Here is a 23,761-nt window from a genome sequence, read left to right on the forward strand (position 1 = left end):
CAACTGTCACCCCAATGCTGCCCAATGCTCTCCAGAATACAGATATTTGAGGGTTGAGGGTTTTATGTTAAAGTATATAGAGATAGTTTTGCTAGGTTTAGTGGACTTTTGCTATTCTAGTATTAGGATCATTCCTGAATATGCCACTGCCAGCATTTAAACAACTTATGTACCCAGGTAGGATAGGGGGTATACTATGCTCTTCGAGTCTATAGAACCCCGAATACCACAGCATCACCAAGAATAAACATTTAGAGTAGCACACGATCCCTACTACCCATCTACGTGATGCATAACAAGATTAATGTGGCGCTTTGCCTACAGAGGCCGAAATTGACAGGGTCCCTGATCGGCGGTGCAGCCGTCCCGTTGTGCAGGATTGAAGTGATGTGTCGATGGGAACACCAGTTCGGGGTAAGACGGGGCAAGAGTAAAAACTATCAAAACCAGTCGAAGGTCGAATGTATCGAAGTTCACCAAGAACAAAGAACAACAAACGAGCAGTCTGAAACCATCCCTGGTCAACAATTACGTCACATGACTCTCAATCAGGGCATGTTGGTTTTGTCTCACTTGGAGCTTCTCCTTCTTCTCTCCAGTCCTCTGGCAGGCTGTCCATGTTCTTTTGTTTTGATGGATTTGTATCCAGTCCTCTCCTTTTATATGCTGAAGTCTTCAGTGTCCTAGCTATCCGCTCTCTATTTCTTTTTTCTTTTTCTTTTTCTTTTTTTCCCCCTGCATTTTCCACTTGCATTTTCTCGCATTTTCTCCCCAACACGTCGAACATTCCAAGCTATCGGTTCCTTGCCAGTGTACGGAGTACCCTGGTGCCACGGCTGAACTTTTCTTGTTTTCGCCTTCTCCCGGGTCGTTGACCGCTCGATCCCACGCGTCCTCTCCAGTCACGATAACCAATGTCCAGCGGGAACTGGGTGCTAGCTCGTGGCCATGGTCACAAAAAATGGAAATCTTCGACTGCCGCCTCCAGGCGAATCCGATATCCCCGGCCGGCGCAGGGTGCCTCACCCACCGCGGCTAGACTCTTTGAAGATTGATCCCCGGGCGTCGCGAACCACAAAACCAGCCCCGAGATCGTCACCTCGCTCTCTCCACTCTTCGCGTCCTCCCGGTTCGCGTTCCCCCAAGCCTCCAGTAGCGCACCACTCCTCCGATGAACGCCTCTATCCAGTGCAGACCCGCCAATTTCCCTCGCAGGGTTCGAGGGATGAGTGGAAGCGCAACAGATCCCCTAGCCGCCCTCCCTACACCACACCCGATCCTCATAACCCCAAATGGCCTTCTCGGGACAGCGAGATCGAACGGACAAACCATCGCAGAGCCCCGCCACCCCGAGGCGGGATGCGCGTCTCCATGTCGACATCCAGGTTAAATAATTGGCGACCAAGAGGCTACGACTCTCCGGATCGCCGCCCGCAGGAGCTGACCTCCCACGGCCTCCCGCTACCACGCTTTCCATCCAATGGACCGGCAGATGAAAATACCCCCCGATCGAGTGTGAACTCTACCATGACCTCGCGGTCCAGCATTGAACAGGCCAGTGGGACAGAGCGCAGCAGTGTTCTGACCAAGAGCAGTTCGATCATCGACCTGTCCCCTGATACCCCCAATGCACCCTATGGGATGGAGGGTGATATGAGTGTCGAAGATGCCATCTCGATGTATCTCGACGGCTTCAGCGATGTCACCGAAGAGCCCGCATCGCCTAAGTCCCGCGCTGATAGCAAGGCGCCATCGGTGACACCGCCACCCTCTCGAGATGCTCACGTGGCTGAAATATGCCCCCCAGAGGTCACCCCCTTAGACGATATTCCGCCTATACCGCCATTGCCCGAATCTACCCTCCCAGAGTCTACAAAGCTAGCGGCCGTTCAATCAGATCCGCCATTAAAGCTCATTCCGCCAGCGCCCACACAAACAGACATCCCACCCTCAGAGTCCACGCCACCAGATCTTGTCCCGACAGGACCCTCAGTGCTAGAAAATGAACCACCAGAACTAATGCCATCACAAACGCCATTAACCGATCTTCAGTCCATGCACCAACGTCAACAGTCGAAAGTTATTCTCACAGGCCCGGTGCCTCCGCCACTTCTCTCTGGAATGGACAGTCGAGACAACTACGGGTTTCGCAAGGCCACGCAATATGTGACTTTACCGCAGTATGAAACCTGGAAAGGTCCCTATTCCAATTATGCAGCCCACCGAAGATTTAAATGGTATGAACTGCTCAAAGAGCATGGGTTGTCTACCACCGACCCCGTCCAGTTTCCTCCGCAGTCGTCTAAAACAAAGCGATTCGTGCGCAAAGGGATCCCGTCCGAGTTCCGAGGAGCAGCGTGGTTTTGGTATGCCGGCGGATTTAAGCTCTTGACTCGTAACCGCGGTCACTACGATCAATTGGTGGAGCGTGCTATGAACTCGCCAAGCAATGATGACAAGGAGCACATCGAGCGTGATCTACATCGTACCTTTCCGGACAATCTTCACTTCAAGCCCGAGACAGCAGACGCTCCTACTGGAAGCAGTAACCCACAAAATCAAGACGTGCCTACGGAGACGCAGATGATCCGGTCCTTGCGCCGTGTTCTCTACGCCTTTGCACTCCACAATCCCAAAGTCGGGTATACGCAGTCGCTTAATTTCATCACTGGCATGCTCCTTCTTTTCCTTCCAGAAGAAAAGGCATTTTGGATGCTGCATATTGTCACATCGGTCTACTTGCCTGGAACGCATGAGATCAGTTTGGAAGGGGCCAACATCGACCTGTGGGTGCTCATGGTGCTGCTCAAAGACTCCATGCCCAATATCTACGCCAAAATCGCGAGCATGGGGGACTCTCCGGCTGGTCGCAACAAGACCCCGGCGCTCGGCGTGCACTCCCGCCTACCCGATATCACTTTGGGACTGACCAACTGGCTCATGTCGGTGTTTATTGGCACATTGCCCCTGGAAACCACTTTGCGAGTATGGGACGTCTTTTTCTACGAGGGATCCAAAACATTTTTTCGTGTCTCGCTCGGAATTTTCAAGGCGTGCGAGCGTGAAATCTTGAAAGTGTCGGATCCCATGGAAGTCTTCCAGGTGGTCCAGACGATTCCCAAGAAATTGTTGGATGCCAATAGTCTGCTCGACGAGTGTTTTGTGCGACGGCACCGAGTGGGTCAGGGTCGGATCGACGAGCTCAGAGCGTCGCGTGGGGCCGCTGTTCGCCAGGAAAAATTGCGTCGGTCGGTGGCCTTCAGCAAGGGCGAGATCAAACCTGCGACCGACGATTTCCCGGTCCGTCGACGCACTCCGATCCCAGGGATCGAGCATCGTGTGGTGGACTCCTGGCGTCAACTCAAGCAGCACGCGTTTCGCGATCGATGATCGTCCGTTCCTTGCCAAGCGGGTATCCATGGTGGGAACCCTCTTAATTTCTTTAATGTCTGTAATCATGATCCCCCGGCCGACCGAGCAGGGGGGTTTCTTGCATTGTCGGCGTCTCGAGGTGGAATAGAACAATCGCATATTGAACTAGCAATAAAGCAATAAAACACAGACTTCAAATGCCAAGCAACTTACTGAAATTTGGGTATTTGATTTCGGTAGATCGCGAAGGTCTCCACAAGGTTGACTATCGGCGATCAGGCCGTGTCGTCATGGATTCCGATTCGGAAATAAAATCTCCTTGCATCCCCTTTTTTTTTTTCTTCTTTTCTTTCTTTGCCCGCCATTTTATTGCTACTTTATTGCCAATTTTCTTTTGAAATCGCAGTATGCAATGAGTGGACAAGCCGCCAGCTATTACAACCCCAATCAGGGCTTCGCCCCCCAGGGCGATCAGCCCTACGATCCCAACCACAATGCCAACTATCAACCCGTCGATCCCAAGGCCCCTGCCCCTCCCCCCTACGCGCCAAACGCACCGAACGCGCCGCAGTCGGGCTACAATTTCGAGGACGCGTTTAAGATCGAGAAACCCAAGTTCAATGATCTGTGGGCCGGACTCCTGGTAAGTGCGATGTGCCGTCGATCACACAGAAGCGAAAGAGGGGGGACACGCGCTGATCGTCACACAGCTGATCGCAGTTTTCCTGGGGTACGTGGCTGTGTCCGGGTTGACGATCCACTCGTACGCGAGCCACAAGGGCTTCAGCGGTGGAGGCATCTATGATGCGGCCAACGACTTCTCCCTCAACACCAACACGCTCGTGCTGTTTATCTTTGTGCTCTGCGTCGCTCTCGTGCTTTCGTGGCTATACTTTCTGGGCGCGCGCTACTTTACCAAGACTTTTATCTGGGCCACCGGTATCTTAAACATCGTCTTTGCCCTGGCCACCGGCATCTACTATATCGCGAAGAAGCAGTATGGCGGCGGGATCGTGTTCCTGCTGTTCGGCGTCTTCGCCATCGTCTGCTTCATTAGCTGGATCCCGCGGATTCCGTTCACTGCGTTTATGCTGCAGACCACCATGGACGTCGCGCGCGGCTACGGCCATGTATTCCTGGTCAGCGCACTGGGTGGCATCGTCACAGTGGCCTTTGCGGCGTGGTTCTCGGTGACGTTGGTCGCCATCTACGTGGCCTACGAGCCAAATTCCAGTGGAATCAACCCGTCCTGCCAGAACGGGGGCTGCAGCACCGCCAAAGTGATCGGCCTGACCGTCTACGCGACCTTCGCCATGTACTGGGTCAGCGAGTGGATCAAGAATACCGTGCACTCGACCATCGCCGGTGTCTACGGATCATGGTATTTCTGGAGCAAGTCTGCTGGCGGCATGCCCAAGGGCTCGACGCGCGGCGCGTTCCGGCGCGCGACCACCTACTCGTTCGGCAGTATCAGTTTCGGTAGCTTGATCATCGCGCTGATTAACATGCTCCGCCAGGCGTGCTCGGTTGCGCAGCGCCAGGAGGCCGGGCAGGGCAATCTGGTCGGCAGTATCTTCATTTGGATCCTCGGCTGCGTGATCTCGCTGCTGGACTGGCTGGTCACGCTGTTCAACCGCTACGCCTTCTGCCACATCGCCCTTTACGGCAAGGCGTATATCCCCGCCGCCAAGGATACCTGGAAGATGATGCGCGACCGCGGCATTGATGCCCTCGTGCAAGACTGTCTGATGGGCCCGGTCTTGACGATGGGCTCCGTGTTCGTCTCGTATGTCTGCGCCCTGCTGGCCTATCTGTACCTGCAGTTCACTAAGCCTGCCTACAACGCTGACGGCACATTCACTCCTGTTATCATGGCCTTTGCGTTCGTCATTGGCTTGCAGGTCTGCCAGGTCTTCATGACGCCCATCGGCAGCGGCGTCGAGACCATCTTCGTGGCTATGGGCTGGGATCCCCAGGTCATGATCAACGATCATCCCGAAATCTACTACAAGCTTGTCCAGCTGTACCCGCGTGTGCAGCAGGCGATCCATGCTTAGGCGGGCTTATTATGGTGCAGAACATGGATGCGCTCATTTGAGACTATGCTCTTAGTTGATATTAGACCTCGGGACTTTGGGACCCGCCGGTTGTTGTTATTGCAGTATGAATTATGAGGGAACAGGAACAATCACCTCTTAATATGTCTAGGAACCGGAGATGCGAATGCAAATACAAAAAACGTGGTTTCATTGATCATTACTCCCTCAACCTTGCAATCAAGCATCAAACAAAAAAGACACACCAGATACACCATATAGACTCCGACATAACCCCAAGCCAAGTCCAAAGAGAGAAAAGCAATCAAGTCGTGAATCCCAACCCATCAAATTACAACATATCCTCACCAAAGCATACAACGCCGGGCACAGGTAGGTAGTATACTCCAGGTTTACAGGGCAACCATCAACCCCATAACAGCAGCAACCCCCAATGCCGCAACCCCACTGTGCACTGCCCCAACCTTGGGCGCCGCGCCCTGGAAAGCATTGTAGCGCGCACTAGCACCACTGGGCGTGGGAGTGCCGGACGCAGACCCGAACGCCGAAGCCGACGACGCGACAACCATCGCGCCGTACGACGACGACGCCGGCGTCGCCGCCGCCGCCATGCCGCCCATCATGCTGCTGCTGGCGGGGACGTCGACGGGGATCTGGGAGATGTGCATTGGGTCCAGGGGCGTCTTGCTGCTCTTGCAGGCGCACTCGGTGCGGGTCTCGGTTACGTAGACTACGCGCGGCGCGGCAGAGGCCGCCGACGCTTCGGGCATGTAGGCGCGCTTGTTGTTGTTGCTGCTGCCGACGCGCTCCATGGGGTGGCTGGCTTTGCGGGCGGGTTTGGCCATGCGGTCGCTGTCGCCGCACAGGGAGCTGGACAGGTCGTTCAAGTCTATGCAATTGTTAGGCTTGAATTGCTTTGGTTGGTTAGTGGGTGAGGTGGACTTACCAACACCGGCGTCGGCGCAGACATCCTCGGCGTCCTTGGTCAGGCTGCTGATTGCGTCTTTGTTGGCGCAGAAGCAGTCCGTGCTATCCTTGTCTGAGCAGTCGCTGAGCTTGGAGGTGTCGACGCTTCCAAAGGCCGCGTTCTAGATAATGTTAGAGATCTATGCCCGTTGTTCCATACTTCATGCTGAATACTTACCGCACACTTCAAGAAGTCGCTTGTCGTCTGGGCGACGGCACCGGCGATGAAAAGAGTAGCGAGGAAGGAACGCATCTTGACTGATTTGCTTGGGACTTGGGTAAGTGGTAGAAAGAAAGGTATAGAATGAATGAGAGTATAGGGTGGAGAAGGTATGTTAGGGGAAGGTGGGAGCGCGGACTTGGGAATAACCAGATGATTTAAGTAGATTGGCTATCATCACAACAAACATCATAGATATTTGAGTCTGTTCCTGTATCCCTTGATCCCCTGGGCGGGTTTATGACGTTGTGGCATTCTGTGTGTGTACATTGGCAGTGTACCCACGGTGCTTGATCGAGTAGGAGGGGCTTTACGAGTCGGCATAAGCTCTGCCTGGAATTCGTCTTATCTATGGCCATTGCACATAACATACATTAATGGCTTAGGGGGACTAACACCCAAACCACTCATGGACTCTTGTTTCTCGGCTTGGAATGCCACCGGAATGTGCCAGTTACCAGGTCCCTGTCGCGCTATTGCCCATCACCCCTCTAGTGACCCTTTCCTCCGTGGAATGTCCCATGTCATCGAGCTGACTAGTTTAATTTTGGGTCTGACTTGGGCTTTCTCAGCGCTTCAAGAGGGGGTGTGGTGTGGGAGATGAAAGGGGTAGCTGGCCTGGCGAAGGGGGGGGGGGGGGGGGTTGTCTGGGTTAGGGCTACGCTGGTACGTCGTTATCGACTTCAACGGGAAAATCCTGACGGATCGTGAACATTTACTTGAACTATTCAATATGGCAGCTGGATTTTCTTCTAATAAATATATATTTGCCACACTCACATCCCATGACTTGGATTGACACCTGACACGATCGACTTGGAATGATCAACAGGGACTTTCTCGAGTGGGATTCTTCGACCCGAACCCAATTGCTCGTGAAATGGAAGACCTTAATGGATATGGCAATTTGGAACAGTGACTAATTTGACTATATTTTATATTAGGTGTTCAATTTGACTCAGTACTATCAAAGCTAACACTGGAGACTTACCAACGCAACAATGAACAGATTAAGTGTCCTGGATTTCTATCACTCTTCTCTGTTACCCTACCTTGTTCTTTGCTAACCTAGTATTATCTAAATTGAAAGCCTTCATATATATATATTTACGTACCTACAACAGCTAAATAGTTTCCCATCATTGGTATAAAATTCATATCTGAAATCTTCAATACAGTTGGTAAGGACTAAGAGTCTAGATTAGTGGCTGCGGCAATTTGATATTGTAGAAGCGACAGTTCATTCAACACACACACACACCCGGCAAGGCGCCACGTCACAAAGTGGTGTTTGTAAAGCTATTCATCGCGAGTCAGATCAAATGTAGTCAATTCACTTGCATATTCAGTTGAAATTACACATCCGTTGGCTGGTACTTGAGGAGGCTCTGCTTCCCTTTCCCTAGGGACCGAAAAATCCACCCAGCATACCGAGCACAAATTCCAGATCCTTGCTCAAACAGCTTACCTTTAGCCGACGGTGATCAAATATTTTCAAGATCATCTTCTCTGAAGTTAGACACCTCCCGCCAAGGGAGACCAGGCAACTGTCGGCCTCAAGTCCGACGTAGCCAAAGCATCGCGTTTGTGTTTCGAATTTCGTGGACAATGGGGGATATAGAAGGAAGGAAGAGGGAAACGCAAATATGAAAGCAACAGGCAACGGAAATATTGAAAGCAACGATTCCAGAAAGGGAGCTCGTTAATATGTGTGAGCTATAGAATCCTCATCAGTACAGCTTTGGTGGTGATCGGAGCATAGCCGTATAGTCTCTCTATCGGACGTGGCAAAGCCATAAATTCGCGGGATAGGAACATCAGGACAGTTTTCTTGAAGCTAAGCATATGTTCCTGCTTCGCAACGAATCTTTTCATCAGAATTACCAGGACAAAACTCTTCGCCAAGTCGGCATGGAAAAGGTAGCCGACGGAGAACCCGAGTTCCCGATTGTGTTCGATTCTCCCAATTGCTGATAGAGGCCGGGATACAGGCACTAAAACTTCCATGAAGCCAATCCTCCACGTCCGCTACCTGGCAACGGTTGGTTGAGGGTAGCCCTAAATGGTGAGCTATGACAGCTTTAATCCAATCCCGCCTGTCGGAGAGACTAGTAAAGAATTCATACTGTCGATCGTGATACTGAGGGCGATGGAGAATATCGACCTCTCCTCTTTGAGCTTTAGAGTATGTGATTTCCTCCCTTAGAAGGGGAAGAGTCTTTGCCATGGAGAAAGTAAGTGTAGAAAGTGATGATGCTCTCAGAGCCAGGGGCTCGACGCGATGCTGAGCTCACCGCCTGAAGATGCCGGTTGAAGTGCCACCATACCAGAATGGGAAAAGTTGCGAGTATTTCAATGTCTACTGATTCTTTTGAAAATTGCTTCCTGCTTTTCGAAAGGAGGATAGAACGAGGATCAGAGGTTTTGTGGGTCGATGTGGGGGTGAGGAACTTAGACTCGATCTTGCTATTTGGGCATACTTGACTCGCTCATCATAACAAAAACCCATTAAAAAACCAGCACTGAACTCCAATGAAAACCTAGCGCAGATCCCTGAGAACCCCAAGACCAGCTCAGAATTTCTCGCTCGTGAGACACCGCGTGGAACTGACCAACACCCACGCCAAAATCTTGACGACAAGCGTCAAGCCCTTGACCACCAGACCCAGTCCCCAAAACAACGCTCGCAACATCCCGCGAACAATCCCGGGCAACTTCTCGCTCTCGCGAGACGAGCTGGCACCATAGCGACCATACTTCTCCAGATCGAATTCCTCAACCACTATCTGTTGGTTTTTCTTTGACGGCCGACTCTTGTCTAGTGATGTAGACCGAGACCGGGACCGAGACCAAGATCGGTTCCAGAATCTGAAAAAGCTTTTCTTTTTTGATGCATCTGCCGACCCGGATTGTGCTGACTCAATTTGCGAAGCGAGCTGGAAGCTCTCTGCCGCGTCTTCGCGCTCGGCGAGGGTTGTCACGAGCGGACCGCGGTACGGCATTGCGAGACCTAACGGTTCTTGGAGAGTTCCTGGCCCCGATGAACTGGATGAGCCATGTACCATGTCAGCCAGGATCGGGTTCGTGGCCTCGTCCGAGACTGCGACTGCCAGCATGGCCGCGACAAGGGAGTCGATGGCGTACAGTGACGGGATCGTGGCGATCACTGCTGCGGGGGAAATGGAAAGGGTCTTGGTCCCGAAGTCGAGAGAGGCCAGCGGCTCATCTGAGTCAGTGACTGGCAGTGTTGACGTGCGCGCGGTGGCGGCTTGCTGTGCGGCCTCAAAGGCCGTCGAAGATACCGGGCCCGTAACAATGATCGTGGGCGGCTGATGAGGCGATGCATCTCCAGATGGCGCTGAAACGGTGATGTGCAACATGCCGGACGACTGGGATCTGACGGGAGACAGAGGAATCCCTGCGGCGCCGACTAACGCGGGCGGGTTCCGTTTTGACAGCGACGGGTGTCGCAGTTCATACAGTCGTTGGTGAGTGTTCCAGGACAGTCGGCATGACTCTTGCGCCGCGGCGCGCTTGAGGGCTCTGCTTTCGACTTCGGCTGCCTCTGAGGGAGAGAGGTGGTGCTCCACGCCGATTTCCTTTGCCTGGTCGATGGCGAGCATGGCGGCTAACCTTGAAAACAGGAGCGCCACGAGTCCGTCATGGGGGTGTTCGCGACGAAGGCGATTCTCGAGGGTTAGACCCATGATTGGGACATCACTGTTTGGCTTCGACGGGTCTCCTCGACTGATGGACAGTTCATCATTTGAGTAGGTTTGCAGCGTGTAAAACGGCTGCGGCGAATTCCCAAACGTGAACGTTGCCGGTCCGGTTCTTGCAAGAAATCAGCGATATACTTCAAGGTGCAGGACCCTTGACTCCCACCTTGTCATGCGTAGATTGAATGACCCACAGAGATTCGGGGGTCTTTGACCGTTGGCCGTCTCCCAGAGCATCCCGAGTTCCTGGGGAGACGAGTACCGGATTTCCTCTGGCTCAAGGACCCCGGTCGGGAAGTTCACCACACTGGCAGGGACGGTTTTTGGACCGAGTACCTGGTCAATCTCAGATGACGGGGACAGCGTCAGCTTTGGGCGTCGAGAAGGCTTGACAGGCTGCTCCGACGTCTCAGGATGGTAGGGCTGCTTGTTGAGCGGGAGCTGTGGATTAAACTGGGGAAACATCGATCTCATTGGCACCGGGGATATCGACGACAGGGATGATTGCGGTGAACCTGATGATGTTGCAGTCATTGCAGTCCTGTTGCTTTTACTGCTGTTGCTCATGCTTCTTTGTGAAGGCAAGGCTCGGTGGCTGGGTACGTTGTCTTGGTGGGTTCGGCTGCGCGAGGATTGAAGTGACCTCGAACCCGGGGATGCCACTCTCCCTGATGGGGACGTAGAGGATGGCATATGCGCAGGTGGCGGTGGTGAGATTTGCTGCGTATCTTCGATGATCTGAAACATCACCGATTCTGTGCGAGGAGAGTCCTTGATCTCCTCGAGGGGGATTGACGCTGCGGGCTCAGCCTTCGCAGCCGGCTTCTTGAGACCCTTCCGAAACGGATTCTTGGATCCTTTCGTCCCTGGAGAGGGAGGCGGGAATAATTGAAATTGACTCATGGTATCGATGGTCGATACAGTCTAGAGTTGTTCACAATGTCAAGGCGAATGAAATACGCCTGAGTGTCCGACACATTCGAAGTCAAAAAGCGTTGCACAAAGCGAACCTTGCGGACCGCGACAGAGATATGGGCCATTTCACCTGGCATATTCATGTCGAACCCCACGAGCTCATAAGCAGCGCCGATGGTGTTGAGTGATGTGATAACCCTGCTTGAGAGGGTCGGCGCTTAAGAGATGGCCGGTGTGATTGGCGATGATCCTTGTTGGGGGGCTCTCGAGCTGCAGCACCGGCGCGTCGACCACGATCGGTGATTTGTTCTCTGCCCATCTACATGCTATAATTATCTAGTTCTTGGGTTCGCATTGGTGGGTGCAATAGTGTGAAGAACGTGGGCGACAAGGGAGTCGCCAGGATCAATATTAGCGCTTTCACGGTAGAACCATATGACGTTGATTGAATATTCAGAAACGAGGATTATGCAAGAAACAGGAACTTAAGTCATCACACGGTGATGAGAAATCTATCTGGGTCTATAGGCTTGTCTATAGGAGGTATAGCCAGCTCAGTGCTTGTGGTTGCCAACCCTGCCTTGTTCATGGATGTATGGCGAGCTGCTAACTTTCGCCTTTAGGAAATACTACGCCAGTTTAATTGAAAATTTTTTTTAGTAAATAAGATAAATGATCTACAAAGAAATAGTTGTGTTATCGAAGGCGAACAAGACACATGGATGCAATCGAACAAAACCAAGGCCCACCCAAAGTCCTGGGCAAAGTTATTGGTTCTTTGTGTAATAACGGGACCTGACTTCCTGAGTCAATTGCTCCGTTGACAGGAATTTATGTTGGCGCGGAAGCAGGCCCCTAGACGTTCCAATAACCCGAAGAATCTATGGTCAACTAGCTCAGTCGGCGCGAACTACAATGTTCTTACATCAACAAATTCGCTAGGACAAAGAGATTCAGGCCACACGCCAAACGCGAACCTTGCTTGGGACGGGTAAGCTCGATCTATTGTGGCAGAACGTTTTACAGTCATGATCTCTTTCAGGTGCAGGCATCCTATGTTTCGCAACAGACCCCGGAATACTCGGGAGCGGATGAAAATGATACATGCAGCCCCACCCTAGAATAACTCATCATTATCTTTCGATCTTGCCATATTCAGGAAGAGCCCATTTTAGCATCCATTCTGACTCGAGAATTTGCTTAGTAGTAGGGCGATTCTCAGGTCTGAATGAGAGCATCGGCCCTAGCATGTCGAAGAAAGCTTCCCTCTCCCTTGCATCAAACGACGGTATGCCACTATCTCGCCTGGGCTGTTGCACGCTATCCTCAAACCGATCGTCCCAAGATCGAAAAGGGCTGCGGTTCATTGGCTTACCATCCTCGGTAAATTTCAGTCGCCGCGCCTCCCACCTCCTCCACCATTCAAGTGGCAAAACACCAAGAGTATCGACGTGCTCACAAGTCATGTCGTCCTCCGTCGCGAGAAATCCTTCAAACAATGGCCGTTGGGCGATGATAGACCATATGGTACAGGCGAGAGTCCAAATGTCCGATGAAAAAGACAGAGGGTCGTTTGGTTCAAACCGCGCCTCCGGGGAACGGATGACAAGCGGGGTGCGAGATTCATATTTCTGTTCTTCTGAGTGGGAAAAGGCTTCACCAAAGTCTGTAAGCAAGATCCTGGGTTCTGGAAGTGTGATTTCCTCACTCGCTTCCCCCAACCATATAGGCGCAATACCGTGGGATGGGACACCAGGCGGAAGCGGATTGCCATCTAGACGAACAACTGGGTCTAGTTCCGGCGCTCCATATTTCTCATATAATTGGTTGAGTGAGAGCTGGTCAAAATTGGGCGGAACTTTGAGAAGAATATTGCCGAGGTGAAGGTCTCCATGGACAATTCCTTGGGCATGCACATAATCCACAACAAGAACGAGTTGCGCAGCCAATGACCGGGCTACGTCAAGCTGGAATAAGCGGATCCATGAACCATCTCTCACTCCGGAGAGGCTAGCGCTCGCCGGCGCGGTAACGTAGCAAGCATGATTTCCATTTGGGCCGCGAATGGTGAACCCATCTAGAATCGAAGGGACCATCATCTTTCCTGGATGGTTGACTGAAGGACAACGAGGACGAGTGAGAGTGGATATAATATCCACTTCCTTTGGATTCGCGTTTGCTGTGCAAACTTTCACTGCAACGTATTTATGGGCTTGTTCATCACGGGCCAGCCACGCAGTTGAATAAGACCCATGTCCTAGCTTATGAACCACTCGATATCGACCGTGAAAGTGATCTCCAATTTGAATGGGGTGATAGCCCCCTGGTCGATAGTTCTCAAGTCTTTCGACTCCTTCAAGAGGTTCGTAGAGGAGACCTGTGTCAAAGCCTTCGTTGGTCTCCATTAAATTGAATGCAGTGAAAGTCAACGCGCAGCGGGGTTGCTTGTGATGAAGCGGTGGCATATGCCCCTTACGAAGGACAGGAGAAATGACTGGGGAACATAAATAATGCGGGCGTAACGACCGAATGGCCAATGACAACGATTGACTCATCGCCCTATCACGCGGAGAAATGGAGGCAAAAGAAGTTCGATAAAGGAGATAAAAATATCTCTCAATTCTTTGAGTTATGTCGTTGGCGCGAGATGAATGTGCAGAGTCCCGCAGCTTTAGTGACCAATGATACACGATACTAATGGCCTATCAGAGGTTTTGGACTACCCCCTACCCCTGTCAGGCTACGCTTCTTTCAGCCATTAATTAGTTCACCTTCATTGATCCTCAAGGCCTAGTGTAACAGGAACAACCGCCGTGATCTACGCCTATCTCTGCTATTTTATAAGTCATAAATTTCTTGGCTAACAAAGAACTATAGCCTCCAAGATATTCAACTATTTTTAGAAATATTATAAACCTGAAGCTTTCCCGGGTCCTCTGATATTATATTTTAAAGTAAACTATCATAAGTATCCTAACGAACAGACAGTATAAAATCAAAATAATAAAATCAAAATAGCAGAAATTGATTCTTCCTAAGTCATCCTTTCAGCGATAACATTATTATATCCTGGTATATCTCTTTTACTTTGGGTTGCGTTGATATCCAACGGACAACCGTCCCGACTCATCTTACTCTATCAAAAACCCTACATTTTCTTATAGGTTGTAGTAGGAGTTTTGGTCTATCTTATTAGCCAGTCCTCCGAAGCGGTAAGTATCGTTAAGGCCTTCTAGCTTATTAGCTGATAAGTCCTATGTACAAATTCTTCGAGGCCTACTTTGACTATTAAACTAGGGTTTTTACTTCTTCTGTTACCGATAAACGAGGTAAGTATACCCAACTTCGATATAGATCCTGCTGATATCCATAAGTTTCTAGGCCTTGTTAACTAAGATTCCTGGTTAATCTATATTTTTATTATCTTTTTTTATCGCTAAATTATTGCTCTTACTAACGTAAGTCTTGTTTCTTAGCTTTAGTCGGCCTAATCTTGACTTAATCGAACAGTTTCTTTCTTGACTATATATAAAGAAGAACAAGCAACAAGCTATATTTTATAGATATCACTTCTTTTGCTTACGATAGCTGAGACTCTATTTTTTTCGCGATCTAGTATATTTAACTTTGGCGAATTTGTAGTCGGTCAAACAGTTAGTATTTAACATCTTCTCGAAGCTTGGACTTCTTCGGGAGTTAACCCTTCAATCATCGATAGGCTCTAAAAGCGGCAGCTTTAACGGCCATAATCTTCTGGTTTTTTTTTTTTCAGGAGTTATCACAGTCAGTGTATATCTTGAAAAATTTGGGCAATCACAACTAGCAACTGCGAGAACAACCCCTTGGATGATCCGGAGTCTAGACTGACACCGAAATAGCCATACTAAGTTTGATGAGTTTAATTATTCCATATTTCCTCACGAAGAAAATTTGACATCTCTCGCTCTCATACATGCTACGGAGAAGCTACCCATGTGCGTGCATGGTCCTATCTCTCATCCTATGATCACGGCACCGCAATCTTGGGAACCTTCCATTCGACCGACATCGTGCAGGTATTTTATGGCCTCCTACCCAACTACGCTGCACGGGCATTCTATACATACTACTTCAGCTTTGTGCATGACCTGGACCCGAATTCCCGACGAGGAGATGTTAAATAGTGGCCGGAGTGGAAGAAGGATCAGCACTTGATGCAGTTTTTCGCGGATCGGACAGAGCTTCTGATGGATGATTTCCGAAATGACACTTTTGGGGTGATGCAGGAGAATACGGACACATTTTGTTTCTAGACCTTGCTCTGTTCACAGTGTTATGGCATATTCTGTATCCTATACTATTTTGATTTCATCAACACGGCCTTCAAGCTCACACTCTATCCTTGACATAGGTCGAACCCGAGATGTTGAGCATATTAATCAATTCTTCTCAAATAAAGATACCATTAATACATAGCACTTATTACATAAATATAATTTGCCAGACACAGATCAAGATAATCCCAGCACAGACAAGTCACCACCAAGTGTCGATTCTGATACCATCAGCCAAAGTACCCCAAAAGTGTTGATATGAAAGACATTACCACTTGAAGCGATTTGATCCAACCCAGCTTGACATGCATATACCATCAACTCTACAGCCTGCAGCATCTTAGTATTACCGATCAAGTTGCGAACTGGTTGGAATGTCCTACTCATTATCAGGCCTTAGAGAAGCATGAGACATGATCAACCGCACTGCAACACAGACCCTTAATAAGAAGTCGCAGGAACATAAAAGGAGAAAGCCGAAGGAACATATTGAAGCCGCTCTCTTGGAATAGTGGTTGGAGCTAGTGGTGTTCTCTTCTTTCTCTTCTCCCTGAAATGCAGGCCCACCGGCTATTTATACAAGCAGGCAAGGTACCACAGAGAGTTACTGACCTCGACAAACTCGCTTAGGGGCTAATTCTCTCCCTCACTAACCACTGTACTGTTGATGGCCAATACATCTCCGGAGCTAGCCCCCAAAGTCGATTCCTGATTATCCACTTCACAAGAGTATCTTTCCCTTTTGTAGCAACAGTGCTTTTTGCAACGGCTCTCTAGCTTAACCTTAAGCCCACACGGCTCATTTTAGCGCAAGGCCTTGGCTGTCAGGATGAGGGGGATGAGGGCTGACAGTCTGCGACGCTCCTATAGTTCGCCCATTTACCCGTGTTGGTCAAAATTTACATGTGAATTCTGAACTACGGGAATATAATTATATCAAATCTTGTTGGTACGAAGACTCAATTATCCAGCGTTGGCGTGACGGCCCCCTTTATCGACATGTTGATCCCCCACGCCGCAGATACCGAGATAGATCGTCACCGGCAATTTCTCGCCCACTCGAGAAACAGCGCTGCATCACCAGAGCACACAGGGAAGCGTGAAACGCGTTGCTAAATACATACAGCAACCATGCAAGCGATTCTTTCCATCATTCGCAACGCATGCCTGACTTTGCGAGCACTCGTGTCAGAAATCAGCGCCACCAAGCAATGCTTCGACGCGCTGCTGTCCCGCGTGTCGACCCTGGCGCTCCCCGTACCGAACCCCAGCAACGCCTTTTGGCAGCAGTACCCACCATTTCCAGATCTGGTTAATTGCCAGTCCCAGCAACTGCCAGGAACCGCAGATATCTTGATTGTCGGCTCGGGGATTTCGGGCGCTAGTGTGGCATACACGGCGCTGAAGCAGGCACACAGCCATGCACACCCTCAACCTCCGCCCAGAGTCGTGGTTCTGGAGGCAAGAAGTATATGCAGTGGCGCGACGGGCAGAAATGGGGGTCACATCAAGTGCTCGGCTTATCTGGAGTATGCGTCGCTCAAGGCTAGGTTTGGAAAGGAACGTGCGAAGGCTTTGCTGGAGTTTCAGTTGAGCCATATGCCAATATTGCTGGACCTGATACAGAGAAATGAAGAGTTGAAATGTGCTGAGGCAAGGGAGGTGCAGAGTGTGGATACGTTCACAGATGAAAAGACTTGGGTCAAGACGAAGCGGACGGTGGAAGAGTTCAGACGGGATGTTCCTGACCTCGCAGGAGATGTCGTCATCCATGAAGGCGTGGATGCTTGCACAGTGGGTTTAATCGCTCTCTCTTTGATGATAATTGCCTCTGGAAACATGCAAAGCTGACTGGTCTATAGGAATTTGGAGTCGACCCTCAACACTGTTACGGCATCATCACCTACAAAGCTGCCACACTGTGGCCCTATCGCTTCGTCACAGCCCTTTATTCCTCTCTTCTTTCAGCCCATCCAGAGCTGATTTCTCTCGAGGCCAACACTCCGGCAACTGAGATACGAGTAAACCCAGAAGACTCCGAGAGACCATTCACAGTGCAAACCCCCCCCGGGGAGCAATTTCAGCAAGGCACATCGTCCACGCCACCGACGCCTTCACAGCGAACCTTGTCCCCGGCCTAACAGGCAAGCTCTTTCCAGTACGAGGGCACATGACAGCCCAAGAACCCGGGTCTCTCTTCCCAGCCCTCGACGGTACGCGCTCCTGGAGCGTGATCCACCAACGCGGCTTCGACTACATCAGCCAGCGACCAGGAGCGGGCGAACTTCTCGTCGGCGGGGGCATGGTGCAGTCCCCTGACAAGGGAATGGATGAGTTCGGGGTATGGCGCGACGACCAGAGCTGTTATTCGATCCGCGCCTATCTGGACGGTCTACTGCCCACGATCTTTGGGGCGCAGAATTGGGGCGCCGATCGTGGTGAGAGTCGAGTCCGTATGGCTTGGACTGGTTGTATGGGCTTTACGCCGGATTTGTTGCCCTTTGTTGGTCGTCTTGACCCCAAGCTGACTGGGCGGAGGTTACCGCCGCGCTCTTCTGGTCAGGCGAAACAGCCGGCTGAATGGATCTCGGCGGGGTTTCAGGGTGAGGGTATGGTTATGGCGTGGTTATCTGGTGTTGCGGTTGGGTTGATGGTTATTGGAGATGAGGACAAAGTCCTTGAAGAGACTGCTGGGATACCTGCTGGGAAGATGAGCGATTGGCTGCCCAAGGAGATGGTCTGTTCTAAGCGCAGAGTGGATGGCTCAAGTGTTTCGGACCTTGCAACACTTCTGTGACATCGTGGTTTAGATATTTTGATATGCCGAATGTAAATTAGCCAGACATGAACACATCGTAGAACGGGGACTCCCAAATAAGGGAAAGATATCAAAGCGAATTACTCAGAGCGTCAATATTCAACCAAGTACTATCGTTGCCCATCGGATAAGTAGTAAAAGATAGATGGATGTCTAGTATGACAACATTTGAGCATTTCAGGCTTATATTTACATCATGTTGTACAATTAGTTACTTCTATGATCATGCTCCTGCGCCTCATCATACACGCTATACGTAAGTCCCTCCGCCATGGCGATAGCACCATCCATATTGCCTTTGTTGTACAAAAACAGGCCTTGGAGGGCTGCTGCGCTGGTACTCCTCGACTTGTCCGCTTTGTGGCCGTGCTCGTCTTCAATCAAGCCGAGCTCCTGGAGCCGGTTCAAAAAGATCTCCCGATGGGACCCATTGGCATCGATCTCCTCGTAGAATCGATCCCAGAGACGGCCAACCTGGTAGCGAGTTACGGCACCTAGACGAACGGTCATGTCCACACGCCCGGGCCGAACCAAGGCCTCGTCGAGCCGTTCGACGTGATTGGTGGTGAGGAAAACGATGCGCTCTTCCGCGCTGGCAACACCATCCAGCGAGTTCAATAAGCCGGAGAACGTCACGTTGGCCCCGCGGTAGCCATCTGCGTCGGCCTGCACGCGCCGGTTCGAGAACGCTGCATCCACATCCTCCAGCAAGACCAGTGTTCGGTTCGGGACAATAGTCAAGAGGTGGTTCAAGCGATCGTCGGTCAGGCCACGCTCGCTCAGATTCAAAATGGCAATGTCGTAATCCAGCTCACCGGCCAGCGCCTGAATGAAAGAGCTCTTGCCCGTGCCTGGTGGTCCATATAGGAGATATCCTCGCCGGTAAGGAATACCACGGTCGTGGTACCAGTGCCCACTCGAGATAAAGTCCTGCACATCTTCCACAATCCGTTCCTTGACGCCCTCGTCGAGAATAACCGACTCCAGCGGACGTTTCCGGCGCGGGTGTCCAAAGGGCCGCCACTCGGTTCCCCAACTATTATAGATGGTGGTCTTGCCTTCGTGGGATTTGGCAGCGTAGGCATGGGCTTCGGTGAAGAGGTCTTCGAAGATGTGGCGTTGCGAGTAGAGGGTGGTTAGGGTGATCGTCTCCCAGGGTTTTCCGGTCTGGATATCCCGCGACTTAGACTCGCGCATGCGGTTGACAAAGACAAACGCGTTTTTATAGCGGAGGACGTGTTTCCCGGGCCCTGGGACGAGCGAAAAGTGTGTGTGGATGGCTCCGTTCGAGCGTTCGATCTTTTGGGTTTGGATGGAGAGGTGGCGCATTCCGGGGGTCAGTCTCTGGAGCAGACGGTCCACGAAGCCGGAACTACTCGCCGCTGTATGGGCTGCATCGAGCTGCGATCGTTGATAGAGAGTCATCCAGTGCAGGAACCAGGGGTACGAGTCGTCCTTGATGCTGATCTCGACGTCCACCAGCATGCGACGACGGAGAAGTGCCGCGCAATGGCGAAGCCCTTTCTGAGCGAACGTCAATCCAGCACCCAATCCCGCCAGACCAAAGCCCTGTTCAGATAAAAAGAAAGCAGCGTCAGCACTTGAAACCAGACCAGGTCGTTGGAGGGGTGGCTCTCGTACAGCCGTGAAAAAGGGATTGTTGGTCAGTTGCGACAAAAGAGTTCCGTCGCCTGTCTGCGCCGCCTGCAGCGCCTCGGTTCTCTGTTTCAGGATCGCATCGCTGGCAGATGGCGCAGCATTGGAGGCAGCATTTGGCTCCATGCCGAGTCGGATCTTGTGGATGTCAGCGTCAAAACGGCCGAACGATAAGAATGGCAGATATCGGAGTTACAACGGGCCGACTGTCCCGCGGTCGACCGATACAATAATCCATGGGAGTCTGCCTGGTGATTATCCATGGATATTTTCTTTTTCTTGAACTAATCATCTGCCATACTTCTAGTGCTGGAGATGTCGGGGGAACTCCAATGCCGAAAGCTTCACATGGGAGTCGGGAAGACACCGGCCCCGAGCGGACTTATCGGGGCTTACACGACTTTTTCCTTTTACATTCCTTTCTCACACAACATAAGCTGAGGCGCGCCGTGTGTTTGGTCCGAAGGGGGGTGATTTGTACATAAAAAGCCCCTGAATTCCCATGCGCCGCTTCGTCCAGCGCTCCCCCCGTCTTTGGCGGACAAACAACTGGTGCGCCTCATCTTCGGTCCGCAACATGAGCACGACAACTTCCACTGTACTCTATGCCCTGACGGTGGCTCCTACTTCAGCCCGGCCGGGTCCCGAGGATGCCTTGCAAAAAAGCCATCACGCCAAGTCAGGCTTCAGAAACCCCTGGGAGTGAGTGTTGGTGGCTAATTGGCGTTGTCGCAATCGGACTAACCAAGGATTCTACATGGTAGCTCGTTCCGCGATGTTGGGCCTAAAAACGCGGCGCAGATGTTTCGGTAAACTCCATTCGTGCTTTGTCGAGGCAATTGCTTACGGTGATTCCTCATCCAGACGCCGATTCAATGGCAAAGGAAATATCCCCGATACCACGGGTCCAACGGTTCCCGTCCAGAAACCCGAGTTCCTCCCGAGTCGAGATACCCCCAACCTGCGCGCAACATGGCTTGGCCATGCCTGCTACTACGTAGAATTTCCCAGCGGTCTCCGGGTGCTCTTCGACCCGGTGTTTGAGGAGCGCTGCGGGCCGTTCAACACGCTCGGCCCTAAACGCTTCACCAAGGCACCGTGCCAGGTCAAAGATATCCCGGTGATCGATGCGGTCGTCATATCCCACAATCATTACGATCACTTGTCTTACAAGACGGTGACGGAGGTTGCCAAACGACACCCCAATTGCCACTTTTTCGTCCCGCTGGGCAACAAACCCTGGTTTGCGAGTGCGGGGATCCATAGTGTCACGGAGCTGGATTGGTGGGACGAAAACGATATCACCATGTCGCCATCGGAGGGCAAAGGTGTGGAAGTGGAAGCAGTAGGTGAGGCCGCTTCAATAGCGGCCGATATCAAGGCGCGCATTAGCTGCTTGCCGTGCCAGCATGTCAGCGCTCGGGGTCCTTTCGACAAATACCAGACTTTGTGGTCGTCCTGGGCCATTGAATCTGGTGGCAAGAAGTTGTATTTTGCCGGGTAACCCTCCACTGAATCATTTTTGATCGTATGAGTTTACTGACTTTGGTTTTTCTTCGCCACAGTGACACTGGCTATAAGAGAGTCAACGAGCTCCCTGATGGGGAAGACTACGATGACCCCAAGCACAACTTCCCTGTATGTCCCGCTTTCAAACAGGTGGGCGAGTTCCGAGGGCCATTTGATTTGGGTCTGATCCCCATTGGGGCCTATGCGCCCCGCTTCATCTGGAGTGCTGCTCATGCTCATCCGCATGACTCGGTGAACATCTTCCAGGATACCAAGTGCAAGCAGGCGTTGGGCATGCACTGGGGAACCTGGGTGCTCACTGAGGAGGATGTTCTTGAGCCCCCAGAGCAGCTGAAAATTGCATTGAAGAAGCATGACATACCTGAGAAGGGTGTTTTTGATATACTTAATATCGGGGAGAGCCGGGAGTTCTGATGCAAGCCCTGGATTTCTTTGTTTCTATATATTGATCTGTGTATGAGGCTGAGATGTGGCATATAGAGACTTCTTGATTGCATGGGACAGTCAGCGTGTGCTTTATTGAAATTTGTTTGGAATATTGTACTATACAATTGGCATTATACTTGGTTGTCTTCTGCCTAGATAGAGCACGTGCTCTATTCCTCTTCATCATTTATTTTGTGCTCCCCATAACTTGGTCCTCCATTGCTTCATCTGTGCCAACAAAACAAAGCCATGGCCGAACATCCTATTCTACGCAGCGCAGCCAGCAGGTTCAATCTCAACGACCTCGATTCCCCAACAACTCCTCAGAGCAGAACCGCTGTCCCCAAAGACCCCGACTCATCTACCGAAGATGAAGAAGAGGTTGCTTTTGAGCTGGAAAAGCGAGCATTGGCTGCCCTTCCACTGAATCTCCAGAACACCATGAGAGTCGTTCATTGTGAGAGAATCCGGCGTCTCCAGCGACAGGGAGCGCCTTTTCGATTCACTACAACTCGCCATTCACTACACTTGGAGCCGCCCTATCATGGAAGGCGAGCCTTGGAAACACAGCGAGAGGGGCTACAGCGAATGTTGGCAAGAAGCCAGTCCATACCCAACATCAGCCTGGGCGTAGTCCGCCCAGTGCAGGCCACTGCCCAGCGTACAGTTTGGATGTGCCCACGCCCTGTGCAACCCTTGCATCCGGGCTCGTCATTGCCCAGTAATGCTGGCAGTGTTTCTGGGCAGAAGTATTGGTACCAGTTCGACGAGGTTGACTGGTCTCGACAGAGGAACTTCGAGGTGCCCAGAGAGCCCGAAAAGCCTGGAAGAGCTAAAGTCACTTGGTTCGACGAGTACAAAAATTACTATGAGTCGACACGCCCGCCACAGACTTCTGGATGCGAAAGGAAGGAATTGAAGACTCACGACGAGGCTGATCTCGAGGAAGACGAGATCCCTTTTTCGACAAAAATCAACTCTGCCATTGCTGCCTCCCGAGCCCGTGTGAGAAATGGACTTCACCAGCTGAGTCGACTTTTCAACCCGTGAATCAGTGGGTTTTCCCCTGCCTTGGGTCTTGGGAAATGCTGGACGGGCGAGAGCTGCCTTCCTGTGCTTCGAAACAATGTAAAATAGTGTGGCCGATGTACAATTGAAAATAGTCATTTGATATTTGCTTCTCTGTTACTCTGTAGGCAATCATGTTTTTCAATAGGCCTATAATTGATGCTTGGTCGGTGAAGCAAAGTGAGGCAACCAAAACCAGCCCATGCTTCATCTTTTCCTAAACAGGAAATCCATGCCTTGACTGCCTGAAAGGTTTGGTGAGCCCACAATCTCTTATTTATACTATCTTTCCCTCTCTTTCTTCTTTCTCCCTATATTAGTTATCTCTTCTCTCTTTCTTCCCCTCAGCTCTTTCTTTTGACACTAATCGAACTCTCATCTTCTCTTTTCGTGTCCCGCTAACAGATATCTTCAAGGATCTTGCCATTCTCATTGAATTGCTCAGTGCTTGAAGTACTTTGAAACTGACAAGATACTGACAAGGACACAACAGGGACTGGTGGTAAGGTCTTGAGAGTCAAGTCTTGCGTGGTGAGTGACCCCTCCCCTCTCCCCTCCCTCCCTCATTGGAGCTATTTTCTTGGACTACACTCCATTCTCTCAGTATACCATCTACCTATGCCTTCCTTTGTCTCTAGGTCATCCGGCGTGGTGATAAGGGGTTCTGCTCGACTTGTCGGTAAGTGACCTTAACAACTTCT

General features: G+C 51.2%; 10 protein-coding genes across 10 annotated transcripts; 6 read left to right on the forward strand and 4 right to left on the reverse strand.

The window, feature by feature from the left end:
- Positions 1 to 948: 948 nt before the first annotated feature.
- Positions 949 to 3,390, forward strand: NUU61_003272 (putative GTPase activating protein (Gyp3); the record flags this gene model as incomplete). Its single annotated transcript, XM_056653854.1, has 1 exon — positions 949 to 3,390. One exon carries the CDS (start codon positions 949 to 951, stop codon positions 3,388 to 3,390), a length of 2,442 nt encoding a protein of 813 aa, XP_056514921.1.
- Positions 3,391 to 3,784: 394 nt separating this feature from the next.
- Positions 3,785 to 5,429, forward strand: NUU61_003273 (choline transporter-like family protein; the record flags this gene model as incomplete). The annotated part of the gene is made up of 2 exons (XM_056653855.1): positions 3,785 to 4,015; positions 4,083 to 5,429. The coding sequence occupies 2 exons, from the start codon at positions 3,785 to 3,787 to the stop codon at positions 5,427 to 5,429; spliced, it is 1,578 nt and encodes a 525-aa protein (XP_056514922.1).
- Positions 5,430 to 5,821: 392 nt separating this feature from the next.
- On the reverse strand, positions 5,822 to 6,648 carry NUU61_003274 (uncharacterized protein; the record flags this gene model as incomplete). Its single annotated transcript, XM_056653856.1, has 3 exons — positions 5,822 to 6,318; positions 6,376 to 6,517; positions 6,574 to 6,648. The coding sequence occupies 3 exons, from the start codon at positions 6,646 to 6,648 to the stop codon at positions 5,822 to 5,824; spliced, it is 714 nt and encodes a 237-aa protein (XP_056514923.1).
- Positions 6,649 to 9,188: 2,540 nt separating this feature from the next.
- On the reverse strand, positions 9,189 to 11,237 carry NUU61_003275 (uncharacterized protein; the record flags this gene model as incomplete). The annotated part of the gene is made up of 2 exons (XM_056653857.1): positions 9,189 to 10,449; positions 10,501 to 11,237. The coding sequence occupies 2 exons, from the start codon at positions 11,235 to 11,237 to the stop codon at positions 9,189 to 9,191; spliced, it is 1,998 nt and encodes a 665-aa protein (XP_056514924.1).
- Positions 11,238 to 12,382: 1,145 nt separating this feature from the next.
- NUU61_003276 (kinase-like protein) lies at positions 12,383 to 13,654 on the reverse strand (the record flags this gene model as incomplete). The annotated part of the gene is made up of 1 exon (XM_056653858.1): positions 12,383 to 13,654. The coding sequence occupies one exon, from the start codon at positions 13,652 to 13,654 to the stop codon at positions 12,383 to 12,385; it is 1,272 nt and encodes a 423-aa protein (XP_056514925.1).
- A 3,039-nt stretch (positions 13,655 to 16,693) lies between these two features.
- On the forward strand, positions 16,694 to 17,703 carry NUU61_003277 (uncharacterized protein; the record flags this gene model as incomplete). The annotated part of the gene is made up of 2 exons (XM_056653859.1): positions 16,694 to 17,356; positions 17,425 to 17,703. 2 exons carry the CDS (start codon positions 16,694 to 16,696, stop codon positions 17,701 to 17,703), a joined length of 942 nt encoding a protein of 313 aa, XP_056514926.1.
- Positions 17,704 to 17,732: 29 nt separating this feature from the next.
- Positions 17,733 to 18,359, forward strand: NUU61_003278 (uncharacterized protein; the record flags this gene model as incomplete). Its single annotated transcript, XM_056653860.1, has 1 exon — positions 17,733 to 18,359. The coding sequence occupies one exon, from the start codon at positions 17,733 to 17,735 to the stop codon at positions 18,357 to 18,359; it is 627 nt and encodes a 208-aa protein (XP_056514927.1).
- A 228-nt stretch (positions 18,360 to 18,587) lies between these two features.
- Positions 18,588 to 20,162, reverse strand: NUU61_003279 (bifunctional AAA family ATPase chaperone/translocase BCS1; the record flags this gene model as incomplete). The annotated part of the gene is made up of 1 exon (XM_056653861.1): positions 18,588 to 20,162. One exon carries the CDS (start codon positions 20,160 to 20,162, stop codon positions 18,588 to 18,590), a length of 1,575 nt encoding a protein of 524 aa, XP_056514928.1.
- A 376-nt stretch (positions 20,163 to 20,538) lies between these two features.
- NUU61_003280 (uncharacterized protein) lies at positions 20,539 to 21,980 on the forward strand (the record flags this gene model as incomplete). Its single annotated transcript, XM_056653862.1, has 4 exons — positions 20,539 to 20,738; positions 20,801 to 20,845; positions 20,901 to 21,536; positions 21,602 to 21,980. 4 exons carry the CDS (start codon positions 20,539 to 20,541, stop codon positions 21,978 to 21,980), a joined length of 1,260 nt encoding a protein of 419 aa, XP_056514929.1.
- Positions 21,981 to 22,241: 261 nt separating this feature from the next.
- Positions 22,242 to 23,042, forward strand: NUU61_003281 (uncharacterized protein; the record flags this gene model as incomplete). The annotated part of the gene is made up of 1 exon (XM_056653863.1): positions 22,242 to 23,042. One exon carries the CDS (start codon positions 22,242 to 22,244, stop codon positions 23,040 to 23,042), a length of 801 nt encoding a protein of 266 aa, XP_056514930.1.
- Between the last annotated feature and the right edge of the window lie 719 nt (positions 23,043 to 23,761).

The sequence above is a fragment of the Penicillium alfredii genome (assembly GCF_028826965.1).
Source record: "Penicillium alfredii strain IBT 34128 chromosome Unknown utg000004l_segment0_segment0, whole genome shotgun sequence".
Lineage (NCBI taxonomy): Eukaryota > Fungi > Ascomycota > Eurotiomycetes > Eurotiales > Aspergillaceae > Penicillium > Penicillium alfredii.